The sequence below is a fragment of the Vidua macroura genome, chromosome 6 (assembly GCF_024509145.1).
Source record: "Vidua macroura isolate BioBank_ID:100142 chromosome 6, ASM2450914v1, whole genome shotgun sequence".
Lineage (NCBI taxonomy): Eukaryota > Metazoa > Chordata > Aves > Passeriformes > Viduidae > Vidua > Vidua macroura.
Window position 1 is genome coordinate 2,475,608 of NC_071576.1, and position 27,749 is coordinate 2,503,356.

General features: G+C 50.4%; 1 protein-coding gene across 1 annotated transcript; it reads left to right on the forward strand.

The window, feature by feature from the left end:
• The first annotated feature begins 480 nt into the window (after positions 1-480).
• Positions 481-27,749, forward strand: GNG2 (G protein subunit gamma 2). The gene is made up of 4 exons (XM_053981139.1): positions 481-711; positions 22,281-22,347; positions 23,639-23,754; positions 24,538-27,749. Exons 3-4 carry the CDS (start codon positions 23,668-23,670, stop codon positions 24,664-24,666), a joined length of 216 nt encoding a protein of 71 aa, XP_053837114.1. The 5' UTR covers positions 481-711; positions 22,281-22,347; positions 23,639-23,667; the 3' UTR covers positions 24,667-27,749.

Genomic DNA, 27,749 nt, shown 5'->3' on the forward strand with positions numbered 1-27,749 from the left:
TCCAGGATTTTGGGGGGCTCCAGGGACACGGAAGGATCCAGGCATGGGGCGTTTGGAGCTGTGCAGGGGGTGAGAGAGGGCAGGGATGGGTTTAGGGGGGCTGTGGGTGCCGGGATGGGTGTGGGGGGTTCAGGAGGGGTTCGGGGGGGGGGGATATGGGGTGCGAGGGGGAGGGTGTAGGAACTGTGGGTGCAGATGGGTGTGGGGTCGGCACGGAGCGAGTGTGGGGTGCAGGGTCGGGGCGCGATGGGGGGGACAAGCGGCCATAGAAGGGACAGGGACAGGGGCAGGGACAGGGACGGGAGATGGGCAGAGCCAGGGAGAGGGACCCGCGCAGGCTGCGGGGCAGGGGAGGAGGCAGCGGGGTCTGGGCAAAAGCGATCCGCAAACGCCGGGGGAGCGCAGAGGAGCGGAGAGCAGCAGCAGGAGGAGGAGAGGAGGAGGAGGAGGAGGAGGAAGTCGGGGCTGAGCCGCTTCCTGTAGGCAGCGGGATGAGCGCAGACAAAGCTGGGTGGGGACTCGCCGCTCGGGGCTGCTGCTGACCACCATCCATCCTCCTCCTGCTGCGGCCGCATCCCTCCGGCCCTCCCTCCTCCTCCTCCATCCTTTCCTCCATCCCGCCGTCCGTCCGTCCGTCCCTCCCTCCATCCCTCCGTCCGTCTGTCCGTCCCGCCGCCGCCCGCCCCGCGGGGACCGGGGCACCGCTTCCAGGTACGGCCGGGCGCAGGGGGGAGTGGGCTGGGGGCACGGGGGGCACTGGGGGCACTGGGGGGGCACTGGGGGCACTGGGGGGGCTGGCACTGGCCACACCGCCCGCACTGGCGCAGGTGGGGCTGGGCAGGGCGGTCCCCACCCCGCTGTCACTGACCCCCCGTGGGGACCGAGCCGCTCCCAAATCGGCAGAAAATCCCCCCAAATCCCGAAACCCCCGCATCCTCCGACGCCACGGGGACCCCGCGGTCTCGGGGGGCGATGGGGGCGCGGGGGTCCCACCCTGCCGGGGGCTGGGAGCCGAGGAGGTGCTTTGTGCAGGCACTTCAGTCTCGCAACAAAGGTTGGATTTAAAGGGTTTGATCCTCCTTAATCAGCTGATTTGCCATCACAGGCAAGGCTTTCTCCGTGGATGAATGAGACGTAGTGTTCTTTCTTTCCTGATTTTTTTTTTTTTTTTTTTTTTAAATCACGGGAAGGAAGGAAGGAACGGGGAGACTTTCCCAACCCCAAATCCCCGCAGCAGCCTCAGCTGGGATCAGCCCCAGGCTGGCTTGGGGGGATTTGGGGGTGATGCCCATGCAGGTCCATCCTGCCATCCCTACAGCGCTGTCCCTCTCCTTTCTATCAAAATCCGTGGTTTTCACAGCAGTGCTTTGGGTGAAGGATTCCCGGGAAAATCGCCGGCAAGATGAGCTTGAGGAAAACTGGTCCAGGGCTCGCTTGCCCCAGCGGGAGCGGGGAATCCAGCAAAAAAAAAAAAAAAAAAAAACCAAAAAAAAACTGACAGAGGGAAGATCTGGAATAGAAATTAGGAAATTCCTGGCTGTGAGGGTGGGGAGGCCTTAGCACAGGTTTCCCAGAGAAGCTGGGGCTGCCCCAAATCCCTGGAATTGTTCCAGGCCAGGTTGGACAGGGCTCGGAGCAGCCTGGGCTGGGGAAGGTGTGGATGAAATGGGCTTTAAGGACCCTTCCAGCCCATGGCAGCGATTCCATGATTCTCGCCTCCTTGGTGGAAAACGATTTATATTTAAGGACAATCCTGGCGCACTGCGATACCCCCTCATTAATCAATTACTAATGAGCTGCTAATGAACTTAGAGCACGGTGCCCAAAGGGCAGTGGCTCGGAGCAGCAGTGATCTGCCTCTGCTGTTCCTGCTGCTGCCTCTGGGGTTTTATTTCTTTCCCCATTCCCCCCTGCCCTCCCGAATTGCTCCCGATCCCTCTCCTCACCAGCGATCCCGTGCTCCTCACTCCTGGAAAAGGGGCTGGGGCCGTGTGGATGGGTGGCAGCAGGCTGCAGCCCAGGCACTGAGGATTTTTCCTTGTAACTGGATTTCCCTGAATGCAACTGGAGCGTGCGATTTTAATCCTCTTTCCTACCATATGGCCGCTGGCTGGATTGAAATATGACTCAATTAATTATTGCCAGGAAAGCCCCGGGGCCAAGCCTTTCTCTGGGAGGGGGTTTGGAGGTGCTCCCGGCGTTCTAATGGGGCTTTTCTCGCCCCGTGCTGTAGGATTCAGGGATGTGGCTCAGCCCCATCCCACCCCCAGCTTCTGTGCTGGCCCTACAAGGCTGGGCATTGCCTTTGCCACCAGTTTTGGGGCTTTTTCAGGCATTTCCAGCCTTGAAGGAGGAGGCAGGGATGCTGCTTGATGGAATGTGCTGCCGGCTGCTCACCTGGAGCACGAGTCTGGCAGTGTCAGCATCACCTGGATAATGAGTGGAGGCAGGCTCGTCCCCAAAATGGGATATTCCCAGCTTGGGAGGGCCTGTGGTCCTCACACGGTGCCTGCACGTGCCCATCCTCTCTCCCAGAGTCCCTGGGAGCTGCCAGCTTTGCTCCCAGGGGATAATGCACCAGCATGAAGGATCTCGTGGGGTTTTCTCCTTGCACTCATGGGCTGCTGCTGGCTTGGTGGGGCACATTTTGGATCTGGGGGAGGTGATAACTGAGGCTGCTTCACGGCATGGGCGTTCTCAAGACCAGGAGCAGGCAATCCTAGAGGGATTCCCATGGATTGATGGCTGTGAGATGGTGAAGAATCTCCATTATTATTATTATTATTATTATTATTATTATTATTATTATTATTATTATTATTGTTGTTGTTGTTGTTGTTGTTGTTGTTGTTGTTGTTGTTGTTACTACTGTTATTAATCCCCAATCCCGCCTGCTGCTTTGCCACCCCATGCCAAGTGGAAAATGCAATAATAATGCAATTTTCCCGAGGTGGGCAGTGCCATCCCACCTGGCAGCCCCGCGGATGCTCCCGCTGGAATTCCAGGGGCTCCTGAATCCCGGTGAGTCACCGGAGGAGGACAGCCAGGCGCCGGCGCTGGCTGTTTCCATAGTAATTAGGGCTGGAGAGACGGTGCTGGAGCCCCACGGACCCCCCCGTGTCCCCAAAAAGCGCTGCCTAGGGGCAGCTGTCCTGCTCCATCCCGCTCCATCCCGCTCCATCCCGCTCCATCCCAGCGGGATGCTCCAGGCGGGCACGCCCGGGACACGTGCGGTGCCACCCCGGCAGCACGGGGCTGCTCCCTCCCGCTGGATCGCCCCGTTTAGGGCTGGGATTTAGGGGCTCACCCTGAGAAAACGGCATTTTAGGCACGAGTGGCATCAATTCTCAGCGGGACTTCCCCAAGGGTCTCCCTCCTGTGCCCGGAGCGGGATGGGAAAGCGGGATGGGAAAAGTGGGATGTGTCCGGGTGTGTTCACAGCCAGCATGGAAGAGGGAGGATCGAGCTGAAGGATTAGGTCGGATTTTCATTTTTCTTGCTTTTCAGGCTCTTCTCTTGCTGTTCTCCCTCTCTGGGCTCAGCATCTTTGTGGGGAGGAGGGATGAGGGCAAAGGCAGCGGGAATGAAAGCCCGTTCCATGGAAAAGGATGTGGCTGCATCCTGCTCCACTCTGCAAGGGATTTTTTTCCTTGTCCTCGCACAGTTTTATTCCCTGCTCACTTCCAGCCCAGCTTCCCATGTGCATTTTTCCTTCTGGGTGCCTCATGCACGGTGCAAACCCCCGAAATCCACTCCCTTTAGAGCACAGGAGTGGCCTTGTCCACCCAAAATCCCCGGAGGGAATGGCCAGGGGGGGTCCTGCTGCTCGTGGGGAAGCTCGGGGTGGCTGTGGCTCGTGGAGAGGCAGCTCTGAGCTGGGAAGGACAGGATCCAGCTGGATGGATTTGGCTGCATGGAGAAGCCAGGCTTGCTCCAAAGCCCATCCAGAGTGGCTGGGATGGGAGTGGATGTTGGATCAGGCCAGTGATTAATTAATGATGCCTTTGATTAGGGATGTGCAAGGGAATCGAGGTGCTGGGTGGGCAGGGAGGCAGCTGGATGCAGGAGCAGGGAATGACAGATCAGGGAATCACAGGATTGGGGGATCAAGGAATCACAGATCAGGGAATCACAGGATTGGGGGATCAAGGAATCACAGATCAGGGAATCACAGATCAGGGAATCACAGGATTAAGGGATCAAGGAATCACAGATCAGAGAATCACAGGATTAAGGGATCAAGGAATCACAGATCAGGGAATGAGGGGATCAGGGAATCACAGGATTAGGGGATCAAGGAATCACAGATCAGCAAATGATAGGATCAAGGAATCACAGGATTAGGGGATCACAGGATTAGGGGATCAAGGAAACACAGATCAAGGAATCACAGATCAGGGAATCACAGATCAGGGGATCAGGGAATCACAGGATTAGGGTATCAAGGAATCACAGATCAAGGAATCACAGATCAGGGAATTAGGGGATGAGGGAATCACAGGATTAGGGCATCAGGGAACCAGGAGATCAGCAAATCAGAGGATCAGGGAATCACAGGATTAGGGGGATCAGGGAATCACAGGATTAGGGGATCAGGGAATCACATATGAGCAAATGACAGGATCAAGGAATCACAGATCAGGAAATGTCAGGATCAGGGAATCACAGAATCACAGGTGGCTTGGGTTGGAAGGGATCTAAGAGACCCTCTGGGATGGGCTGGGATGCAGCCCCGCTGAGGCTGGAGTCTGAAATCTCTCATCTCCTGCATTTCACGTGGGAATGATGGACTCCAAGCACCAGGATCAGAGGGAATAAAAAATCCCTTCCGAAATGACACTGGGCCAAGCCTTGACAAATCAGCACCTTGCAGCTGAGGCACCCTGGATAATTCCTGGGAAGCAGCTGCACCAGGACCTGCTTATCCTCCCAAACACAATTAGTTTTCACCTTATCTCGTCCTTCCCTGCCTTTTCACTCAGCAGTTTCCTTCCCCTCTTGCCTGTCATCATCATCCTCGTTAGAGCCCGGGTTAATTAGTTTATCCAAGGGAACCTCTGAGTTCTCTGCTGTTCTCATGCAGATTCCTGAGCTGCAGGTTGGTTATTCCAGGGGTGCTGCTGTGCTCCCCACAGAGCTGCTCCCAGCAGCTGCTGGATAAGCTCCTTTAGCTGAGCTGCTGGCTCACTTTAACAGGTTTATCCTCCTCTTTGCTCTCCCGAGGGCTTTGGGGAGGAAAGTTGCCTCTGTCCATCCCCTGATGCTCCCTAGGAACAGCTTTCCTGCCTGGAAAGGTCCTGGATGGGCACTGCAAGAGGGATCTGTGTGAGAAGGGGCTGCCTTGGAGCTCATCAGGGATTTGTGCTCCTTCCTGGCTCACATCAAATCCCCCCAAAAGGGGAAAAATCCTTGGCAGAGCACGGGATATTCAAACTCCTCGGTGTTCCCGGTGTCGCAGGGCTGCTCAGCGTCCCTCCTCCTGCTGCATCCTCGGGCCAGGGGGACAAATCCCAGCCCCAAAGCCCATCCCTGCAGGCAGAGCCAGCAGCTGCAGCGGGGACCACGGGGACATCGGTGCCCTGGGGACGCCACCGGCTCGTTCTGGCACATTCCCCGGGTAAATCCGTGCTGAGGATCCTCCCTCTCCTGCTGCACCTGCCTGGGTAGGAAGAGCCGCGGTGTTCCCAAGGCTGGCACCTCCAGGAGAAGGGTGACACCGCCGGGCCGGTTCATGTGCTAATTATGGTCATTACGGTCATTAACGAGATTGCTGTCGCGTCTCTCGAGCTGCTCTGCCGGGAAACTTCAGGCTTAGGAGCGTGGAGTTGTTGAGGTTTGGAAAAGCCCTCTAAAATCTTCCAGAGCAGCCACTGTCACCCATGTCCCCAAGTGCCACCAGCCACTCGGCTTCTCAGGGGTGGGGACCCCACCCTGGGCAGAGCGTGCCAGTGCCTGAAATTCCTCCGCAATTTTTGCCAATTCCCTTTTAATAATTTGTTTTTTTTTTTTTTTTTCCTGGTTCCTTTTCCAAGGAACAGACGTGGCGCTGAGCCAGGGAGAGCCACCGTGGTGGTGGTGGCTCTCCGGGGACAGGCAGAGTGTCCCTGTGCAGCCACCAGAGCCTGCAGGGATGGTGGAGGAGCTGTGTTTGCTCTCTTGTTCCCATCTGGGCTGTGTCCCAGAGGACAGGGCAGGAGCTGGATGAAGTTCAGCAGCACTGAACCTGTTGCAGCATCCCCTGGGATGGCACCGGGAGCACTGCCAGGCGTCCAACAGGGGTGTGATCCCTTAAGGGGAGGATTCTTGGGGGTTTCAGTTGTCATCAAATCCTCCCCTAAGCCGTGAGTTCCTGTGCAGGAGCTGTGGGTTTGCAGGAGCTGTGCTTTGGGGTGGTTTTGGGTAAGAAAGCACCAGCTGTCAGCTGATGTGAGATGCTCAGCACTCATTTGATTCCTCTCCGGATTTGCTTTGGAGCGGGTGCAGGGAAGGGAGGGAAGGAGGATAAAGAAGGTGTTGAGAGTCAGGGTTTGCCAGGAAAATGTCTTCACAATCCCACTGTCACCAGGGGATACCAGGACAGTGCCAGTGTCTCTGCCTGTGACGTTTGTCATCGTTGTTTTGTCTGCAGCCAAAGGGCCTCTGCACAGGAACCTTGGGAGAAGCAGGCAGGGCTTGGTCTGAGCCTCCTGGGCACAGGAAAAATCCTCAGTGGCTCCAGAGGAGCCATGGAGCTGCTCTGGAGCCGGGCTGGGAGAGCTGGGGGTGCTCACCTGGAGAGGAGAAGGCTCCAGGGAGAGCTCAGAGCCCCTTGCAGGGCCTGAAGGGGCTCCAGGAGAGCTGGAGAGGGACTGGGGACAAGGGATGGAGGGACAGGACCCAGGGAATGGCTCCCAGTGCCAGAGGGCAGGGCTGGATGGGAGATTGGGAAGGAATCTCTGCTCTCACCCACCACTCAGGGCAGGTCAGAGCTGTCCCCATGGCTGTGGTGTGAGTCCATGTGGGTCCAGGAGTCCCCAGGATGTCCTGCAGGAACATGGCTGGGTCTTCTCCACGTTCCTTCTGAGGGACTTCCTGCCCCCTCTCTGGTTCTGCAGCAGTTTGGGGTCTTTACTTGGGGACCAGCCATCACAACCTGCCTGAACTTCTTCAAATCAATCTCCAGGCCCGTGGCTGCTGCTGGAGCAGCTCTGATCCTGCTGGAAAGGGCCCAAGCAGATGTCCCCCACCTTGGGAAACGCTGAACATTGACCAGTCTTCCAGGTGGATTCCATGGCTTTGTGTAGAACCTTGGGAAGGGGCAAGGACCTGGTGGGGACAGAGCTCCAGTGTGACCCTGGGACAGCTTGAGGTGTCGGGAAAGGCTTTGGGTTCAATTCTTGCTGCATCCCTTGGATGTTTAAAATCCTGGAGACGTGGTGGTGCTTGTGTGGTGCTGGCAGGGCTGGCTCCATCAAAATCCCTTGCATTATTTATCAGCTGATTTAATATAATTGCTCAGCCTCACATCCTTGCTCATGGATTTGTATCTGCCTCTGGTGCTTCCCTCACTCCCCACTTAATGCCAGTGCTGGGGGAAACTCTCCCTCCTCCTTCCTCCCTCCACACCGTGAATAAAAACGGGGAATAAAGGGAATAAAAAGATTATTTTAATGCAGTGAGCCAGGCTTAAGGAGAGGTATAAGCAGCAAATAAGGGAGAGGTGCTGATTATTATTTTTTAAGCCTAAAATCTAAGCCCTGTGGAAGTGTTTCTATTAAATGGTGTAAAAGTCTGGTTTGGAATCCACGCTGCTCCTGCATCCTGCCTGGAACTGAGAGCCCCCAAAGAGCAGCTGCTTCCAGTGACTTCACAGCTCAGGAAAAAAAAAAAAAAAAAGACAGGAACCCACTGGAACAGAGGTTTCCCAGCAGCAGGTAGGCAGGGAAAGGTGTTTAACCAGCTCGTGGAGCAAAGGCAGCGATTCCAGAAGGATTAAACCTCTGGGAGTGGGCACGGCGATAAATGAAGCACCTGAGGGATGGGAAGGGAGGGAATCCAGCTGTCCTGTGCTGCTTCATCCAGGCTTTGCAGCCTTCCTCGGGCTCCACGTTCTTCACCCTTTATTCTTTTTTTTTTTTTTTTTGCCCTGCAAGTGTAAAAGCAGCGCCCAGGCTGTGAAATCCTGGGCTGTGCCGAGCCTGTGCCACCCCCCAGCCGGGCTGCTGGGGGAAAGCAGCGCCCCTGACTCAGCAGGAAGCCTGGCAGGGATGCTCTGCCAGGGGTTTGGGGGCAAAAGGGGCTGGTTCAGGGGTTCAGGGCTCTGTAGGGAAGGTGAGGGGCTGTGGGCGGGGATGGGTAAGAGATGAGGGTGGGTGAGGACAGACAGGCCAGGGAATGGGGTGGGAAAGGCTCTGAGGGAGCAGCTGGGGAGGGAAAAGCCAATTTTGCTGTTTTGCAGGAGCAGCATGGTCAGGGAAGATGTAGGTGGGTCAGGCCTGGAGCAAAGGGAAGCTGCTGAGCACACGCCCCCTTTTTTTTCCTCCTTTTTTGCTTTTTTTTTCTCCTCTTTTCATTTCTCTATTTCCCCCCTCCTTTTATACCATTTTTTCCTCTCCTTTTCCTCTTTTTTTTCCCCCTCAGAAACCTGCTAAACCCTCCCCTGTTCCATGTGGATCCCCCACCTGCCCATTGGGATGTGGCCCTCAGCAGATGCTGTGAAACCCTCGCAGCCCCAAGACAACGGGCTTTTACCCCACAACCCACGCCTAAAACACACCAAATCCCCCCAAAATTATCACAGAACCCCCATCTCCATGTGGTGCAGCCACTATTGGAGCAGCTCTGAAGGCACCAGCTCTGGATGCCGTGAAAAACCTGAAACCTGGAAAAGAAATGCTGCTGCTGCTGCTGCTGCCTCAGTGTCCCTGCCCCAGTTCTGCCTCGCTGGCCGTGCCCTCCTCTCCTCGTTGCTGGGAAGGGCCCAGGTGTACACCCTGCCTACTTTAGCCTGGAATGCAGCAGGGCACAGGGGAGAGAGAGGCAGCAGCGGGGCACGGAGTTAAATTTAATTGGGATAATATGGGTCAGAGCAGCAGCACCAACAGCCTACTTCTGCCAGCCCGCCCAAATAACCCGGTTTGAGCTCTGCCAGGGCTCCAGATCCCCCCACACATCCCTGTGGGCAGCCCTGCCTGCATCAGCTCCTGCAGCCCTGCCCAGGTCCCCGGGTGTGCATCAGTCTTGGTTTGAAAAGCCAGGTGTCTGCTGAGCCTGAAATGGAAAATGCAAACGCCCTCCCTCTGAATTGTTGTTATTTTGAAATTAAGGGGCTCTCAGGCAAAGATATGGGAGCAGGGATAACAGTTCTTTACTAGGGAAATTAAAAATACAAATGCAATGGTACAAAAAAGAAAACAAACCCTGCCAGAGTCAGAGCAGGCCCTGGCAGCCTGTGGGTCAGGCTGGTGGCAGCAGTGCCATTCCATGGGGGCTCAGCCCTCCTGCAGTGCCAGCTGTGCTTCTGCTGGAGCAGGATCCTGGACAAGGCTGGAGTTTTCCTCTGGAGCTCCAGGGCTGCTGGAGATGGGCCTGGGCTCCCTCTGGGAATGCAGTGGGGCAGAAAGCTGCTCCTCTGGGAATGCAGTGGGGCAGAAAGCTGCTCCTCTGGGAATGCAGTGGGGCAGAAAGCTTCTCCTCTGGGAATGCAGTGGGGCAGAAAGCTGCTCCTCTGGGAATGCAGTGGGCAAAGGCTGCTGTGGTGTCCCAAAGGCTCAGATTGGATCCAGGTAGGAATGCTTGGCTCCTCCCCTGGGCACAGCCTCTCCCCATGGGATGATGGAATTTTCTCAGCCATGCAGGGACACTCAGTGGCCATGGACAGCAGAGATCTCCTGGAGGGAGGATTGGCTGTGGGAGAGACAAAGAAAACTGCCCAGAGAGCAGCAGAGAACTGCCCCAGCTCTGACTGATGGGGACAGAACACACACCCACATTTCCAGCCTAAGACAACATCCCTGCCCACATCCTGCTCACACCTCTGCCTGCATCCCTGCCCTGAGCCACACCTGCATCCCTGCCCACATCTGTGTATCCCTCTCTGTACCTCTTTCTTCATCCCTGCCCTCATCCCCCTCGGCTTGGGGACTCCCCTCTCACAGCCTCAGCTTTGCCAGGCTCTGAAACATCAGAGCCAGCACAAGCCACGGTAAATTCCTTTTCAAAGTTATGGATTTTGGAAATACAGAATGCATAGGGGATATTTTTCCCCTTTTTTCCCCTCCTTTTATTCCTCCTATTTCACTTTTTTCCATCTCTTTATTTCTCTACTTTTCCTTCCTTTTGTACCATTTTTTCCTCTCCTTTTCCTCTTTTTTTCTCACCTCAGAAACCTGCTAAACCCTCCCCTGTTCCATGTGGATCCCCCACCTGCCCATTGGGATGTGGCCCTCAACAGATGCTGTGAAACCCTCGCAGCCCCAAGACAACGGGCTTTTACCCCACAAGCCACGCCTAAAACACACCAAATCCCCCAAAATGATCACAGAACCCCCATCTCCATGTGGTGCAGCCACTATTGGAGCAGATCTGAAGGCACCAGCTCTGGATGCCGTGAAAAACCTGGAAAAGAAATGGAATCCCTGAATGCTTTGGGTTGGAGCAGACCTTGAAATCATCCAGTCCCACCCCCTGCCATGGGCAGGGACAATTCCCACTGTGCCAGGTTGCTCCAAACCCTGTCCAACCTGGCCTTGAACACTTCCAAGGATGGAAGGAAAATTAATACAAAAAAAAAAAAAAAAAAAAAAAAAAAAAAAGTAAAAAAAAAAAAATCCCAGCCTTGTTCCTTCCGTGACAAGGATGGGAAGAGAAATACCAGGCAGCAGCCCTGGGAATTCTGTCTACACTCTCAGCTGGGCTGTGACCTGTTTGCTGTATTTGAAGCTTGAAATAGAGCCTTATGAGTAATGTGGTTCAGGTGCTTATCACCAATTAATTAATTTTTTTGCACGGTGGACACCTAATTAAAGCAGTCTCAGGTAATTCCTCGGGGGGTGGGGCTCAAATTAATGGGGCTGCTTAATGGGGTTGTTTCTCTGCTGTTGTAACTTGTTGGTGATTCCCAGAGGCTGGAAAGGGTCGTTGGGCTCCCTGTGAGTGTTACTTAAAATAAAATTCTAATAAAGGTTTGATCGGGGTGAAATCATCAGAGGATGATTTCTCATCACGAGCATTTCTGCAGCCCAAGGCTTTGCCTGCTGCAGGAGGGTTCTTTTTTTTTTTTTTTTTTTTTTTTTTGGGGGGGGGGAGGAAATGGTGAGGCTCTAGCCAAAAAACAAAGCAGGGATTTGGGGTTTATTTGAGCTGAAAACTGATTTGCAGAGGGGTGGGCCCAGCAGCCTGGCACAAGCCATGGCAAAATCTACATTTTCCTTCCCCTTTCATGTGGTCACATGGAGGGTGCCCCTAAAACAGGGTCTTTTAACCAAATCAGGGCAGTGTCTTGTCCCAGTTCCTCCGGGGTGGCTGTGTCCCCATGCCAGTGAGCAGAGGTTGGGAAATCATGGAATCATTTAGGTTGGAGAAAATCCCTGAGATTGTGGAGTTGAACCATTCCACAACCTTGAATTTGGGGTGATTTACAGGAATGCATGAAATTCCTTTTCAAAGTTATGGATTATGGAAATACAGAATGCAGAGGGGATTCTTTTTTCCTTCCCCCCCCCCCTTTTTTTTTCCTTTTTCCTCCCTTTTTCCTCTTTTTTTATTTCTCTTTCCCCCCCCTCTCCTTTTATACCCTTTTCCCCTTTCACTTTCCTCTTTTTTTTTGCCCCTCAGAAACCTGCTAAAGCCTCCCCCGTTCCAGGGTGAGTTTGTCCCTTTCCAAATCCTCTTGGAAATGTGGTGTTGACACAGCCAAACACCCAAATCCTCTTGGAAATGTGATGCTGGGAGAAACAACTCCATTTGCAGCTCTCCCTTCATCTTCCCTTCCCTTTCAATCCTCATTTGCCATCATCCCATCAAGATCCTTATCTTGACCCGGCCAATACTTGAGAGCAGGATGTTAAAAAACTGAAACCCATGACTGGATATGTTAATTAACATGAAATAATAGCTCTTGGCTGCTTCCCTTAATGAAGGGTCAGGAGTTCAGAGCTGGATGAGCAGATAAGGAAGAAATTCCTGCCTGGGAGGGTGGTGAGGCCCTGGCACAGCTTGCCCAGAGAAGCTGTGGATTCCCAGTCCCTGGGGTTCAATGCCAGGCTGGATGAGCAGCCTGGGATAGTGGAAGGGGATTGGAATGGGATGAGCTTTAAGGTTTCTTCCAATCCAGGCCAGTCTGGGATTCTGTGATCTGTGTGCTGGAGATACTCTGATGGATTTTGGGGAATTTCTCAAGCTGTGAGTTCTCCTCTCCCCCACTCCTGTGCTGCAGCAGCCTCCAGTCTCCCGGTGACCTCTGGGTGTTGTTGAACATTTTCTTGAACCTTAAAAACCCGACCCAAACCCCCGAAAAACCCCATTAAACCTCAAGGCATTTCCATTTTTGCTGAAGTGCAGCCGTGGCAGGGCTGAGCCCTGGTGGAGAGCACGGGGCTGGGGCTGGAGATGGTGTGACAGGACCTGTGCCCTGTCTGTCCCCTTCCCTTCTGTGTCACAGCAGGGGGAGATGCCAGCCTTGCTCCCCAGGATCTGACCATCCTTATTCCCTGGTATTTAGGCACCCTTATTCCTCAGGATTTGGACATCCTTGTTCCCCAAAATTTGGACATCCTTATTTCTCAGTATTTGGGAATCTTTATTTTCCAGTATCTGGGCATCCTTATTCCCTGGTATTTGGACATCCTTATTCCCTGGTATTTAGGCACCCTTATTCTCCAGGATTTGGACAGCCTTATTCCCCAGGATTTGGGCATCCTTATTCCCCAGGATTTGGACGTCCTTATTCCCTGATATTTAGACATCCTTATTCTCTGATATTTGGACGGCCTTATTCCCCAGGATTTGGGCATCTTTATTCCCCAGGATTTGGACATCCTTATTCCCCATGATATGGATATCCTTATTCAATATTTGGGAATCTTTATTTTCCAGTATCTGGGCATCCTTATTCCCTGGTATTTGGCATCCTTATTCCTCAGGATTTGGGCATCTTTATTCTGCAAGATTTGGACATCCTTATTCCTCAATATTTGGGAATCTTTATTCTCCAGTAAATGGGCGCCCTTATTCCCTGGTATTTAGACATCCTTATTCCTCAGGATTTGGACATCCTTATTCCCCATGATATGGATATCCTTATTCAATATTTGGGAATCTTTATTCTCCAGTATATGGGCATCCTTATTCCCTGATATTTAGACATCCTTATTCCTCAGGATTTGGACAGCCTTATTCCCCAGGATTTGGGCATCCTTATTCTTCAGGATTTGGACATCCTTATTCCTCAGTATTTGGGAATCTTTATTTTCCAGTATTTGGGCATCCTTTTTCCCAAGTATTTGGGCACCCTTATTTCCCAAATATCTGGGAATCCATATTTCCCTCTGTATAAGCTTTCTTATCCCTCAGTATCTGGGCATCCTTATTCCCTGATATTCAGGCAGCCCTGAATTTTCCAGTATTTGGGCATTGTTATTTCCCAGTATGTGGACATCTTTATTTCTCAGAATTTGAGCATTTTTGTTTCCCAAGTATCTGGGAATAATTTTTTTTTTTCCTTTATATGGGCATCCTTATTCCTCAGTCTTTGGGTATCCCTGAATTCCCCAGGATTTGGGTGTCCATGTTCCCCAATTCCTCAGTATCTGGGCATCCTTATTCCTGAGGATTTTAGCAGCCCTGAATTCCCCAGTATTTGGACATCCTTATTCCTCAATATTTGGGCATTTTTATTCCCCAAGTATGCAGGAATTCTTTATTCTCTCTTTATGGGCGTCCTTATTCCTCAGTCCTTGGGCATCATTATTCCCCAGGCATCTGGGAATTCCTTATTTCCCCTCTATTTGGGCATTTGTTTTCCTTGCTATTTGGGCATCCTTGTTCCCTGGTATTTGGGCATGTTATTCCATCTTACTCCTCAGAACTTGGGCATCCTTATTCCCCAAGTATTTGGCCAAAGTGAGGGAACACCCAGAGCCTGATCTGCTCCCACCACCGGGATTATCCCTTGTGCACCAACACTTTTTTCCCAGGATTTTCCCCCAAATAACAACCCTAGAGCAGCCTGGGGGTTTGCTCAACTACCAGTGCATTCCCTCGTGGCATTCCCATGGTGCTGGACCCTTTTTCCAACCCTGGAGCAGGTCTGTGCTCCCTCCCTGTGGCACTGGGATAGGGAGAGCCAAAATCCTGTAGGAACGGTGGCAGGAGGGACCAGAGCAGATGCCCCAGGCTGTTGATCCTTCACCTGAACAACCTTTTTTTTTTTTTTTAAAAACCACAGAACCCCTAAAAAACAAAAAAAGGAAGTGGAGGTTGGTTCCTGTTTGCTTCAGTTTGAGGGGTTAGGGGCCTGAGAGAAAACAAAACCAGCTGAGGCTCCCGCTGCACGGGATGGCCACGGGGCAGGGGCTGCTCCAGGGAAAGGGGACACACCAGGAATGTGGGGCTGGAGCCTCCTGACTCCATCTGGGCTTCACACAAGGTGAGTGAAGGGCACATCCCATCTCTGACAGAGCTGAGCTCTTCCTTTAAAGCAAAATTAGGGAAGAGGAAAAAGACGCTTTTGCCTCGCCTTGATAATTCCCATCCTTGGAAAGTCCCAAGGCCTGGAGAAGGGAAAGCTCCAGGGAGAGCTCAGAGCCCCTTGCAGGGCCTGAAGGAACCTTCTAAAGCAGGACAGATTTTTATAGGGCCTGGGGTGACAGCAAAAAGGGTTTTAATCTAAAAGAGGGTGGATTCAGGCTCAGATATAAGGAAGAATTTTTTAATGGGAGGGTGCCCAGAGGAGCTGTGGCTGTCCCTGGATCCCTGGAAGTGTCCAAGGCCAGGTTGGACAGGGCTTGGAGCAGCCTGGGATGGTGGGAGGTGTCCCTGTGAATGACATGGGGTGAGCTTTAGGGTCCCTGCCATCCCAAACAATTCTGGGATCAATAACTGGGGCTGAACCAGGAGCCCATCCCGCCCCTCCCGTTTGGGTTTGGCAGGAGGGATCGGATGCTGCCGGGATAACGAAGCTGTTTCCATGGAAACAGGCTCGGGTTTTTTTCCCACTCCCTTATCTTTTAATTAATTTATTTATTTATCTGCTAGCACATCTCTGACCTGCAAGCTGTTTCCCAAGGATTTAAACCCCGGATTGGACGTCCAGGATAAAAAAAATGGTTGGGAAAAAGGAATAAAATCCCTGTGGAGAGGGGCTGGGAGCTGTGGCTGGAACCCCCACTCAGGATTAAGGTTTTCTTTGCCCCATGGAACAAATCAAGCTCAGACCATTTTATTTCCTTAAGGAAAGAGTGAAACATGGGGAATTTGGGAGTGTTAAGGCTCCTTTCCCAGCCAGATCTGTAACTCCTGCTGGGATCAGTGGGACTATCCCATCTCCCACCCTCTGGAAAACGTGGCTCTGCTATTTTCTATTTTGCCTCTTGTATTTTTATACTTTTCTGGATATATTTAGCAATTTTTTTTTTTTTTTCAGCTGAGCCACCTATTTTTAGCCATGGCTTTTAGCAAAAAGCCACAAGATGCCTGGCAAAGCCACCCAGCCTCTCACGAGGAATTCCCACGCTCTAGCAGGACGGTGACCCTATTCCCAGTTATCCCTTCTGGATGCTGCATCCTGGCTGGTTTTGGGGAGGAAAAGGCAGTTTTTGGGAGATCCTGCTTGTCTCAGTGGGGATGCAGTGAGCTGGGCTGGGAAGCACAGGAGAAATCCCACAGGTGAATGAGATTTGGGACAAGTTTCTCCATTATAATACCCAGCCTGATTCCACTTCTGGACCAAAGGCCCTTTTTTCTGTCCAAAAAAAAAAATTTTCTGTCCAAAAATCCCCACTTTTCTGGACTAACCCCCACCCTGGGTGATGCCTGCCTAGTAGGAACAACCCTGATCCCTGCTCTCCCCAAAATCCTGGCCGTCCCAGTGGGATTCACCCACTTTGCTATAACTGAGTGGAAAATGCTGGTGCACCAGGGATGGAAAATATGACTTTTTTTTGCAAGTAAGGAGCAGGGAGGCTGCTGCTTTCACCCCAAAAAGGAGCTGTTTTCAGGGTGGGTGATGCTGCTTTCAGTCTTTGTGGCGAGGGAAGTGAGAGGTTTCGGCCTGGCCAATGTCAGCATTTTCTGTTTCATTCCTGCTTTTCCTTTTGGTTCAGAGGTTTTATGGAAAGCGGAGAAAACAACCTCGCTGGGAGGTGAAAAATGTCTGGAGAATTGAACCATAGAATCATCGAGGTTGGAAAAGCCCTCTAAGATAATTCCACCATAAATTATGGAATGGTTTGGGTTGGAAGGGAGCTTAAAGCGGATCTTTTTCCATCAGGGACACCTTCCACTATCCCAGGTTGCTCCAAGCTCCATCCAACCTGGCCTTGGACACTTCCAGTGATGGGAAAATGCCATTTTTTTTAAAACATTTAGGAGAATTCCAATATCCACCCACGCAGACCTTGAGCTAAAACCCAACTAAAAGAGGAGAAAAAACTTCTGGAGGTGGTTAAACTCCAATTCCATGGGTTTGGAGCTGGAGCTGGTGATGGATCCAGCACCAGGCACCCAAATTCCAGGATCCTCTCTGCTCCACAGCCTCTCAGCTCTGTGCCAAGCAGGCAGCAGCTGCTGCTGACGAGGAGCTGGCAAACGAAGCTTAATTACTCCTGCGAGCAGAGCTGGCAGCTGTGGGGTGCCAGAGCCCCCCAGGAGCCCGGGCTGGGAGGGAGGAATGGGATGGCAGCTTAGCAGGAGGGCTCAGCATCAAGAAATGCTCCTTTTGCAGCGGCTCTTTTGGGTTGGATGTGCCATTTGGGGTGGAAATGCATCCAGGAATCCAGGGGGGTGGGACTGACTGGGATGGGGGAGGGCCCAGAGCAATGGTGGCTTTTAGCTCAGAGCAATTTAAAACTTAATGTCAGCCCATCAAGCTGCTCCACATCACTGATAAGAGGTGAAGATTTTGGTGAAGATTCCTCAGGATTTGCCATCCTTATTCTCTGGTGTTTGGGCATCCTCATTCCCCAAAATTTGGACATACTTATTCCTCAGTATTTGGGCATTTTTGTTCCCCAAGTATCTGGGAATAATTTTTTTTCCTTTGTATGGGCATCCTTATTCCTCAGTGTTTGGGTATCCTGAATTCCCCAGGATTTGGACATCCCAATTCCTCAGAATTTGGGCATCTTTATTTTCCAGTATCTAGTTATCCTTGTTCCCTGGTATTTGGGCATTCTTATCCTTCAGTATTTGGACATTCTTATTCCTCAAAATTTGGGCATCCTTGTTCCCAAGTGTTTGGGCATCCTTATTTCCCAAATATCTGGGATTCCGTATTTCTCTCTGTATAAGCTTTCTTATCCCTCAGTATCTGTGCATCCTTATTCCCTGATATTCAGGCAGCCCTGAATTCTCCAATATTTGGGCATTCTTTGGGAAATTTTTGGGAAAGTCGGAATGAGCAGACCAAGAGCTGGCACAGCTGCACCAGGGATCAGGGATGTGCCTCGCTCTTTGCCCACCTAAATCCCAATTTTTGGTGCCTGTTCCAGCTGGGTGCTGCTGGTGACAGAAAAAAAAAAAAAAAAAAAAGTCATTCAGCTCTACCAAAGGCTCTTCATCCAGCAGAGAGCAACAAATGAGGTGGGGTTTTGGGAGCTTTTTCAAATAGCAGAGATTGGTGGTGAAATTTTCACGTCCAGACGTTTATTGCCAGCTTTTTTCACGGAATCCCAGAATGGTTTGGGTTGGAAGGGACCTTAAAGCCCATCCCATTCCACCCCCTGCCATGGCAGGGACACCTTCCACTATCCCAGGTTGCTCCAAGCCCTGTCCAGCCTGGCTTTGGACACGTGGCAGCTTTGCTGGGAGATCTGTGCCAGGCTCTCCCCACCCTCACAGGGAAGAGATTGAAGCCAAGCCAAGCTGCTGGAGCATCCTCCTCTCCTTCAACCCCCAGCTCCTCAATGGAGCGACACGCCGGGAAGTATCCTCAGATCCAAGGAAAAATGCCAAAAGGTTTGAGCACGGCATCCAGAGGGACGTTTCTTTTCCAGGCGTCGTGTTTCCCAGCTGTGACCTCCCTCCCTGGGCAGCACGGGGATGGGAAATTCCAGAGGCAGGAGTGGAGATGTGGAGGATGCAGAGAGAATGGCTGACCCCGTTTGGGGAACGGGGAATTCCCAGGGTGGTGGGATGATGGCAGCACTTGGATATGGGTCACTCCGGAGCTGGGCCAGCATTATCCCAATTAACCTCCAGGTCCCTCCATCGGAGCTCAGCTCCTGGCCTTAGGCAGCAAAATCTTTTGGGGTTTTTAATTTTTATTTATATTTTTTAAATTTTATATTTTTATATTAAATTGATTATATTCTATCTTTTTTTATTTTATATTATATTTTTAATATATTATATTATCTATAAATCTATAAAATATGTTTATATTTATATTCTTATATTCAATAGATTAAATGTTATAATTGTGTATTTTATATTATTGTTATATATTATATTATAGAAAAATCTATAAAATAGATTTATTTTTATATTTTTTATATTTTTATATTTTTATATTCAATAGATTAAATGTTATAATTGTGTATTTTATATTATTGTTATATATTATATTATTTAAAATCTATAAAATATATTTATTTTTCTATTTTTCTATTTTTCTATTTTTCTATTTTTCTATTTTTCTATTTTACTATTTTTATATTTTTATATGAAACAGATTAAATTTTATAATTATGTATTTTATATTATTTTTATCTATTATATTATATATAAATCTATAAAATCTATTTATTTCTATATATTTATATTTTAGTTGAGATTTTCCTGTTAAATATTTATATTTATATTTATATTTATATTTATATTTATATTTATATTTATATTTATATTTATATTTATATTTATATTTATATTTATATTTATATTTATATTTATTTCATTATTAATTTTAATTTAATTTTTAATTTTATTGTTACTTCTATTATGAACTTTATTTTAAATTTTTATTTTTATTTCTGGAATTTCCTGGCCTTCCCATTATCACAGGGCTGCTCTCACAGCCGCTGCTGCTGTGCTGAGCTTTGCCCACAATGAAGGGATTTTATGGCACTCCCCAGGGAATTCAGGCAGTGCCTTATTTCCCTCACTTAATGGCACGTGTGTGCCTGGATAATGGGATTGCTGCCTTGGAGCCCACAGGTTAATGAGTCCTTCCTCATTATTTCCATGCTAATGATGTTTTACACGGCCAGGACATGGATGGTGGCTCTTTTGGGCTCTGTGCTGTAATTACAGCTTGGATCCTGCCAGCTTGTTTTGATATTTGTCTGTTGTGCAGGGTGGGTTATTTATTGCAAATCCAAGCGTTGGATTTGTTCAAAGGGCTGCAAAAAGCTGGACAGGGACTTTGGAGAAGAGATGGAGGGACAGGAGCCAGGGAATGGCTCCCAGTGCCAGAGGGCAGGGATGGATGGGAGATTGGGAATTGGGAATTCCTGGCTGGGCTGGAATTGCCAGAGCAGCTGTGGCTGCCCCTGGATCCGTGGAAGTGCCCAAGGCCAGGCTGGACAGGGCTTGGAGCAGTCTGGGATGGAGGAATGTGTCCCTATCATGGCAGGGATGAATGAGATGGGATTTCAGGTCCGTCCCATCCCATCCCATCCCATCCCATCCCATCCCATCCCATCCCATCCCATCCCATCCCATCCCATCCCATCCCATCTCTCTATGATAAATCCAATCCAAACAAACAAACAAACAAAAAAAAAAGGAATTTTGAGGTTTCTCCTGGTGCTTCCACACCTTCCTGGGGGCACAGTGGGGTCTCCTCTCTCTGGGATTTAAGAGCTGCTTTTGTGCTGGAGCAGCTCCACCAGGGCTGTTTTCCGGGGTGGGACATTCACCAGCTCGCTTTGAAGTGTCACCTGCTGCTTTGTTTTTTGGTTTTTTTTTTTTTGTTATTCGTGGTGGAGGAAACGCCCCAGGTGTCCCCAGGGGTGGAAATGCTCTGAAACCATCACTGGCCCCAAAAATGGTTCTCCTTTCTACTTGAAGCACCTGCAGAGTGGCTGAGCGTGGCCCAGGGTGTGGTGGCTCCTGGGAGGCTCCTCTGAGTTGCCCCAAAGTCCCCAGAATTGTCCCAGCAGGCCTGTGTTGCTCTCAGGAGGGTCCCACCCTTCCCTCACCTTAATTTTGGGGCTGTTTTCCCCGTTTTAGTGTCCCTAGGGCTGGCTGCAGTAAGAGCAAGGCAGGGTTTCCTTGCAGGAGGGTGGCAGCAGGGTTGGATATTATGGGATTATTGCAAGGATCAGGGCTGTAACAGCCATACAGATGCTCTCAGCAATCCTCCCTGCTCCCATGGATCCTAAACATGGGAGTCCCTGAAGTGATTCCCTGCCACTGGAGCAGGTCCTTTCACAGAATCCACAGAATCCACAGGTTGGGAGAGACCTTCAAGGTCATGGAGTCCAACCCAGCCCCAACAGCTCAACTCAACCCTGGCAGCCAGTGCCACATCCAGGCTTTGTTAAACACACCCAGGGATGGTGACTGCACCACCTCCCCGGGCAGAACATTCCAGAACTTTGGCACTCTTTGTGTAAAAAACTTTTTCCAGATATCCAACCTGAATTTCCCTTGGCACAGCTTGTATGAAAGTATGGACTTTGTATGAAAGGGCACAACATGGAATTGTTTAGGCTGGAAAAGCCCTCTAAAGATCGAGCCCTCAGCACTGCCAATCCCACCACTAACCCGTGTCCCCAAGTGCCACATCCACACATTTTTTGGAACCCTTCCAGGGATGACATTTGCTGCCTTAGGAAAGTCTCTGTGGCACCCAACCCAGTCTTGGCTGAACCTGCTGCTTTCCCAGCTGCTGTGCCAGAACCACATTCCATGGTGTGGGAAATAGTAAAGGTTAAGAAGACTTCTAGAAAGTTGGGAGAGTAGGTTTTAGGAACAGGAAGAGTAGAGAAATTAGAATTAGTTGTAAAGTTTGAAGGCAGGAAAAAGTTAAAATAGTACAGTAAATAGTAAGTAAAGGAAATAAGGACATGAAACAATAGCTTGAGTTTTAGGTTTGGTTAAGATAGACTTTAAGACTGTAGAAAAATATGTTTGGTAAGACAGTAGAAGGTTTTAAGCTTAAAAATATTGTATTGTGTATTGTTCATAGAAGGCACATAAGTAAGTATTGTGTGAAGTACATGTGCCTTTAGTGATTGGTTAGAACAATTGTAAGCTTTAGCAATTTGCTGCTGGCTAGAAAGTTTTTTCAGTGTTCTGTAACAAAGAAATCTTTGGCAGCTGCTGGTAGGACACGAGCTTTTGCTATCTTTCTATTGTCTCAGCTGTGTAATGTTGAGACAATGAGGCTGATGTAATAAAATTCCAAGGAACATCTCTCAGTTTGTGAAAGAGAAGGAACTTCCCCAGCAGAAATGGTGCAAAAGATTCATTTCAGAATCCTTCGCAGGCCATTCAGTCATCAGTGTCAAGAAGCCCAGATTAAGCAAATCGAAAGAAGAGGGGAATGGAAAGAGGGCTGCGCTCTGCTGCTCAAACCCTGCTCCAGCCACCAAAAAAAAGAGGGGAGAGATGAGATGAGATGATGAGATGATGATGAGATGAGATGAGATGAGATGAGATGAGATGAGATGAGATGAGATGAGATGAGATGAGATGAGATGAACGCCCACGGAAACAATGCATGGGCTGAGCTGAACCTCCAGCCATGGCCCTGAGGGGAGCAGATCCAGCCAGGAGCTCGGGCTGCCGCTGGGAGCTGGGCTGGATTTTGGCAGCATTCCCCAGGAGATGCTCCTTCCAGCCCAGCACGAGCTCTGTGCACCAGACTGTTCAACCCATGCCCTGCGCACCCTCCAGCCTGCTCGGGGCTGCCAGCAGCCCTGGGCTACTTGCCCGCTGACTGAAACCTCTTCCTGTGCTGAAAACCTCGCTGAATGCAAACAAAAAAATGTCACTGGGGGCTGGGCTTGCACAGCACAGGGCGGGGGGGCACACGGAAGGAACCTGGGGATGTGGCACCCGGCGTCTGCAGGGGCCCTGGTGCCATAAATGATGGTCCCATGGAGCTGAGTTTCATTTTCTCTTCTCTTTATTTAAAGGCAGTGAAGGGCCAAGAGGAGCAGAGCTTCCCTTAGAGGCACAGATCAGCGGAGACATCGGCTTCTGGTAAAATACAAGCCCTCCTCGTGCTCCCCTCCTCATCCTCAAACACGGCTGGCCCTGGCGTGACTCGTTCTCCAAGCACAGGCACCAGTGCCAGGTTGATTCCTTCCATAAATCCCATAGATTTATGTGGGATCCCATATAAATCCCATAAAACCCTATACTATAATATAGCTAAATATAATATAATATAATATAATATAATATAATATAATATAATATAATATAATATAATATAATATAATATAATATAATATAATATAATATAATATAATATAATATAATATAATGTAATATAATGTAATATAATATAATATAATATAATATAATAATGTAATAACTAATCATATATACTAATATATATTATTCTGTTATCTATTATATATTATATAATGTTTATAATATTGTATATAGTCAATTATAATATAGAATATATATTATATAATTATAATATAATATAGAATGTAGAATATAGAATATATTTTAATATATGTGTATATATATAGTATAAGTATATATATAGTGTGCATATATATACAGTATATATATATATACAGTATATATATATATATATACAGTATATACAGTGTATATATATATATATATATATATATATATATATATATATATATATATATATATGAAAAATTCCATGAAAAACCCATTTTGGAGCTGGCAAAATCATCCCAGTCAGGCAGGAGCACTGCTGGGAAACCCTTGCTGCTGCAGGAGCTGGATGCTGGGATTCTGCTGCCTCTGCCAGGGCTCACTGCTGGTAGAAGGTGCTGGAAAAACATCCGGGATCCAGCCTGGAGTGGCCTTAATGAGCATCCCCGGCCTGCCTGGGGTAGAAATCCCCAGAAACAGGAAGCTCCAGCATCCTGTTTAGCATCTCAATGTGCAAATTGGCAGCAGGGACAAAGGCTGGGAGGCCAAGGGACACTGGACACACACTGGGCAGGGGCTGGAGGATGGGCAGGGAATGAGTCTGGCACAGAAATCCTGTTCCCTGGGGTTCGTTGCTGTCACAGGCTTTCATGGAACAGCAAACACCGAGGCACAGCTCAGCTGGGCTCCTGCTGCTGCAGGCTGGGCTCTGGACAGTCCCGGTGCCACCTAAGTGGCATCCCTGCTCTGGGGACAGCACTGGCACTGGGTCCCTGCCCTGGGTTGGCATCTCCCGTCCTCACCCCCTCATTCTGATGGCTCTGACACTCCACACGTGCCACCCCAGCCCATCCTTTGGGGGCTGGCAGCAGCCCAGCAGCTGATCCCGGCGTGTTCCTGCCCGCAGCCCATCCCGGGAGCCCTCCTGGCCCGCCCATGGCTAGCAACAACACTGCTAGCATAGCACAGGCCCGCAAGCTGGTGGAGCAGCTGAAGATGGAGGCCAACATCGACAGGATAAAGGTAGGGATTCTTGGGAGCTGCCTCTGGGACGGCTGGGAGGTGGTGGCTGCTGCCCAAAGCACGTGGAGGGAGCTGGGACGTGCAGCCAGGTGGGGATGCTCTTGTTTTTAGTGATCCTGACGGCCCTGGCTGAAGGCAGTGGGAGATGGGATTGTAGAATCTGGGAATGATGGGGATTGGAGGACACCTTAAAGCCCTTTCTGTTCCAACACTTTCCACTATCCCAGGTTGCTCCAAGCCCCGTCCAGCCTGGCCTTGGGCACTCCCAGGGGTGAGAGGCAGCTGGAAGCATCACCTGGAGCCCTGTGGGGTGGTGGGAAGGAGGGACTGTCCCCAAGGCATCTCAGCTGCTTGCTGAGAGCTTAAATCCAGGGAGAGATGTGCTCCAGGGCTGGGATGAGCTCTGGTGGCTCGGGAGCTGCTGCCGTGTCTGGAATAAAGAGCGAGGCCGGTGGGTGAGGGCAGGAAACGCTGCCGTGGATGTTCCTGCCAAGGGATGCGTGGGAGAGCCAGCAGGGATGCTGCAGTCAGTCCTTGTCAGGTGAAGGATGGGAATGGGGGGAGGCTGGGAATGGGAATACAGGCTGGCAGAGCAGCTCAGAGCCCAGAGGTGAAGAGCCAGCCCCAGCAGGGATGTGCCGCCGCTCCGTCAGTCAGGTTCTCGTCTCAGACCTGATGTTCCCCGCCCAGGGATGCCACCAGCCCTTCCCTGCTGGTGGCACCTCTCCAGGTGGGATGTCCCCAGCGCAGCCTGTCCCTGCCACAGGGCTCCTCCTTTTGCAGGTGTCCAAAGCAGCAGCAGACCTGATGGCGTACTGCGAAGCCCACGCCAAGGAGGACCCTCTATTGACCCCCGTCCCGGCCTCAGAAAACCCCTTTAGAGAGAAGAAGTTCTTCTGTGTGATCCTGTAAACCCTGGAGGAGCCTGACGGGCACTCAGGCCACCCTGAACACTGATGTAGAGTTTTTAGGAATGGGGACGACCTGCTGGTCCGCAGAATTTAAACAAAAATAAGTATAAAACACGGCCTGGAAGCTACAGAGATGTGCATGTTTAAAGAACCTGGCCACCTTTGGGGGAATCAGATGATCTGCATTGCGAGGCAAAAGATCTGAAGTCTGTAGAGTTGCCTAGAAAGAGAAAAACAAACAAACAAACAAACAAACAAAAAAACAACATGTAAAGAATAAATCTGTGTCACTTTTCTGCTCACAAAATTGTTTGATTGTTCCATATTTAAGGTTTGATTGTTCCATATTTAAAGCACCAGAGCTGTGCTGAGCAAAGTTAACTGCTAAGGATGTGTATAACCTTCTTGGAATGATATTGTTGGTTTCTTTCCAAGCTAATATTTTTGATTTAAGTTGTCAGATATATAGCGACAGGTTAGGTGGCTGTGCTGTTACTCAATGTTTGGTCTTGTGCTTTTTCATTTCTGGCCGTAGCGTAGCAGGGCGGGTCGAGGGGACACCAGCAGCTCTGTGTCCCCAGCAAACCCCACTTTTTACCATTCTCTCTATGGTTAGCTTTGGTTCTGCAAGTAAAAGTGGTTCCCGTGTCGTGCTTGGTGCTTCCTAGCCCTGTGATGACATTCAGTGGTAGTGCATGAGAGTTTAATTCCGTTCATCCGCTCCAGACTTTTCTTTTCTAGCTTTTGGCACCACGTGCTGGTGGAAGAAGCCGTAGGGAGGGAACAGAGGCGATTCTGAAAGCAAAGAGAGCTCCTGAGATGCCTTAGACGTGCCTGAAATGCCCCCTGCCACAGGGCAGGTGCCAGCCCGGGTGCAGGGCGAGCCAGAAATCCGAAAATCGAAGCCGACCACTTCTTTCCGGGTCTTTCCTTTCTCCTACACCTCTGTGCCTCTGCTCCCCTCGCTTGGTCCTGCTCTTTTCCCAGTTCCTGGTAGCACTTCCTTCCCTTGGGGCTGGTCTGGAATGTTGCTGGGATGTTGTTCAGCGCTGGGATGCTGCTCCAAAATGGGGTGCTGCTCCATGGTGGGATACAGCTCCATGGTGGGATGCTGCTCCTCCATGGAATGCTGCTCCATGGTGGGATACAGCCCCATGGTGGGATGCTGCTCCTCCATGGAATGCTGCTCCATGGTGGGATATAGCCCCATGGTGGGATGCTACTCCAAAATGGGATGCTGCTCCTCCAAGGAATGTTGCTCCATGGTGGGATTCTGCTCCATGGTGAGATTCTGCTCCATGGTGGGATATAGTTCCATGGTGGGACGCTACTCCAAAATGGAATGTTGCTCCTCCATGGGACACAGCCCCGTGGTGGGATACAGCCCCATGGTGGGTTGCTGCTCCTCCATGGAATGCTGCTCCATGGTGGGACGCTACTCTAGAATGGAATGTTGCTCCTCCATGGGACACAGCTCCATGGTGGGACACTACTCCAAAATGGAATGTTGCTCCTCCATGGGACGCTGTCCCACCATGGAATGCTGCTCCTCCATGGGACGCTGTCCCACCATGGGATTCTGCTCCGTGTTGGGATGTTCCTGCCCCTTCCTGCCCCCACCTCCCCTCCCGTTCCCACTGCCCCCTCCCCACGTTGGGAAGGGCCAGGGGAGCAGCCCCGGGAGCCGTGGGGCCGCCCCTTCCCGGAGGTGCCTGATTCCCTGTTTACACACGGCCTGGGCTCCGTGCCAGGCTGGGCAGTTATTCCCAGGTCTGCTTCCTCTGCTCCCAGCTCTCGGGGGACACACGCCACCTTTCTGGGCTCCTCCTCGGGTCCATACTTCTGTGGATGTGGCTTGCCTCTCCTTTCTGCTGCTAAACACCTCCCGGCTTTCCCCTGCTCACCTATCCTCCTGGGAAACTTTGGGAAGCATCACTTTGGGAATCATAACGTGGGGATTTATGTACAAAATGAGCTGGGGGTCACAGAGGGGTTTGGGGGTCGGTGGTGACCCCGCTGAACCAGTTCTGAATCAGGTGTGAGCTTTTGAAAATCCCTGTGGATCCAGGAGGGGAAAAGTCTTTTGGTAACTCTTTCTAGCCCGTAAAAAAAAAAAAAAAAAAAAAGTGCTTTTTGGTTTTTCTACCTTTTCATACTCTTTTTCTAGTTCTTCTACGGAGAAGGCCAGTTCTTCTCACACTGGGCTCCAAACTTTTGGCACCTAGGAATGTTTATAAGCCACGAATAGCCTAGAGGGTCCCAGCACCCCCCTAATTCCCCCAGTTTTGCTCTTTTTACTACAGCTCCCGTAGCTTTAGGATGAAGGGTGGATGAAGTGGTTTGCTCTGCAGCTGGTTTCACCCTTGGTGTTACCAGGCAGAGCTGTCAAAACCCCATCCTGAGTTTTGTCTTTTCTTCTTAATCTGATTTATTGTCACAGAGAGTGAAGTGCAGCCGGTCTGACCCGGGGCTCCCACCCCACCCCTTCTCAAACACTGTCACAAAAGTGGTTTGTAATAATTTTTTTAACGACTTGCCTATTTTACAACTCGAATTCTTAATACCTTAGAGACGACAAAATAAACCTGCATGAATATGGGGGAGCGGGGAGGGGGGGATTTTGAATTAACCCAAACTATTCACTGAAGGTGTTTTACCTTGCTGGGCTTGATTTTCTGGTGGTTGTGGTGTTGCCATTGGTGTGCTGCCAGGTATTTCACCCCAGTATTTCTATTTACACAGATCTGCCTTTGTTAGCCAAGCAGAGATCGCCTGCCAAGGTTGTTTCCCCTCCTCACAACAAAAATCCCACCCATCCCCATGCTGGATTTCCAGCCTGGCCTCAAACAACATTCCACCACCCCCAGGCTTTTAAAGAAAAAAAATAATATCTGGAGTACTGGAAAAAGGACTTTTATTGTCTGCAAAGGTTGCTGGTGGCAGTGTGTCCATGGGTTGCCACCCTGCCAGCAGCAGGATTTTGGGGAGGGGGTGGTTGTAGGCGAAAGCCAGTCGTGGTGTAGCGCATCCCCATCCCACATGGTCTGTGTACTCGTTGGAAATAAACTTTTGGATTTGTTTCAA

Excerpts from the sequence above, each read along its gene's own strand:
- GNG2 (XM_053981139.1), top strand. The coding sequence starts at position 23,668 with ATGGCTAGCAACAACACTGCTAGCATAGCACAGGCCCGCAAGCTGGTG. Across the intron at positions 23,755-24,537 it reads CCAACATCGACAGGATAAAG|GTGTCCAAAGCAGCAGCAGA; the intron begins GTAGGGATTCTT and ends CTCCTTTTGCAG.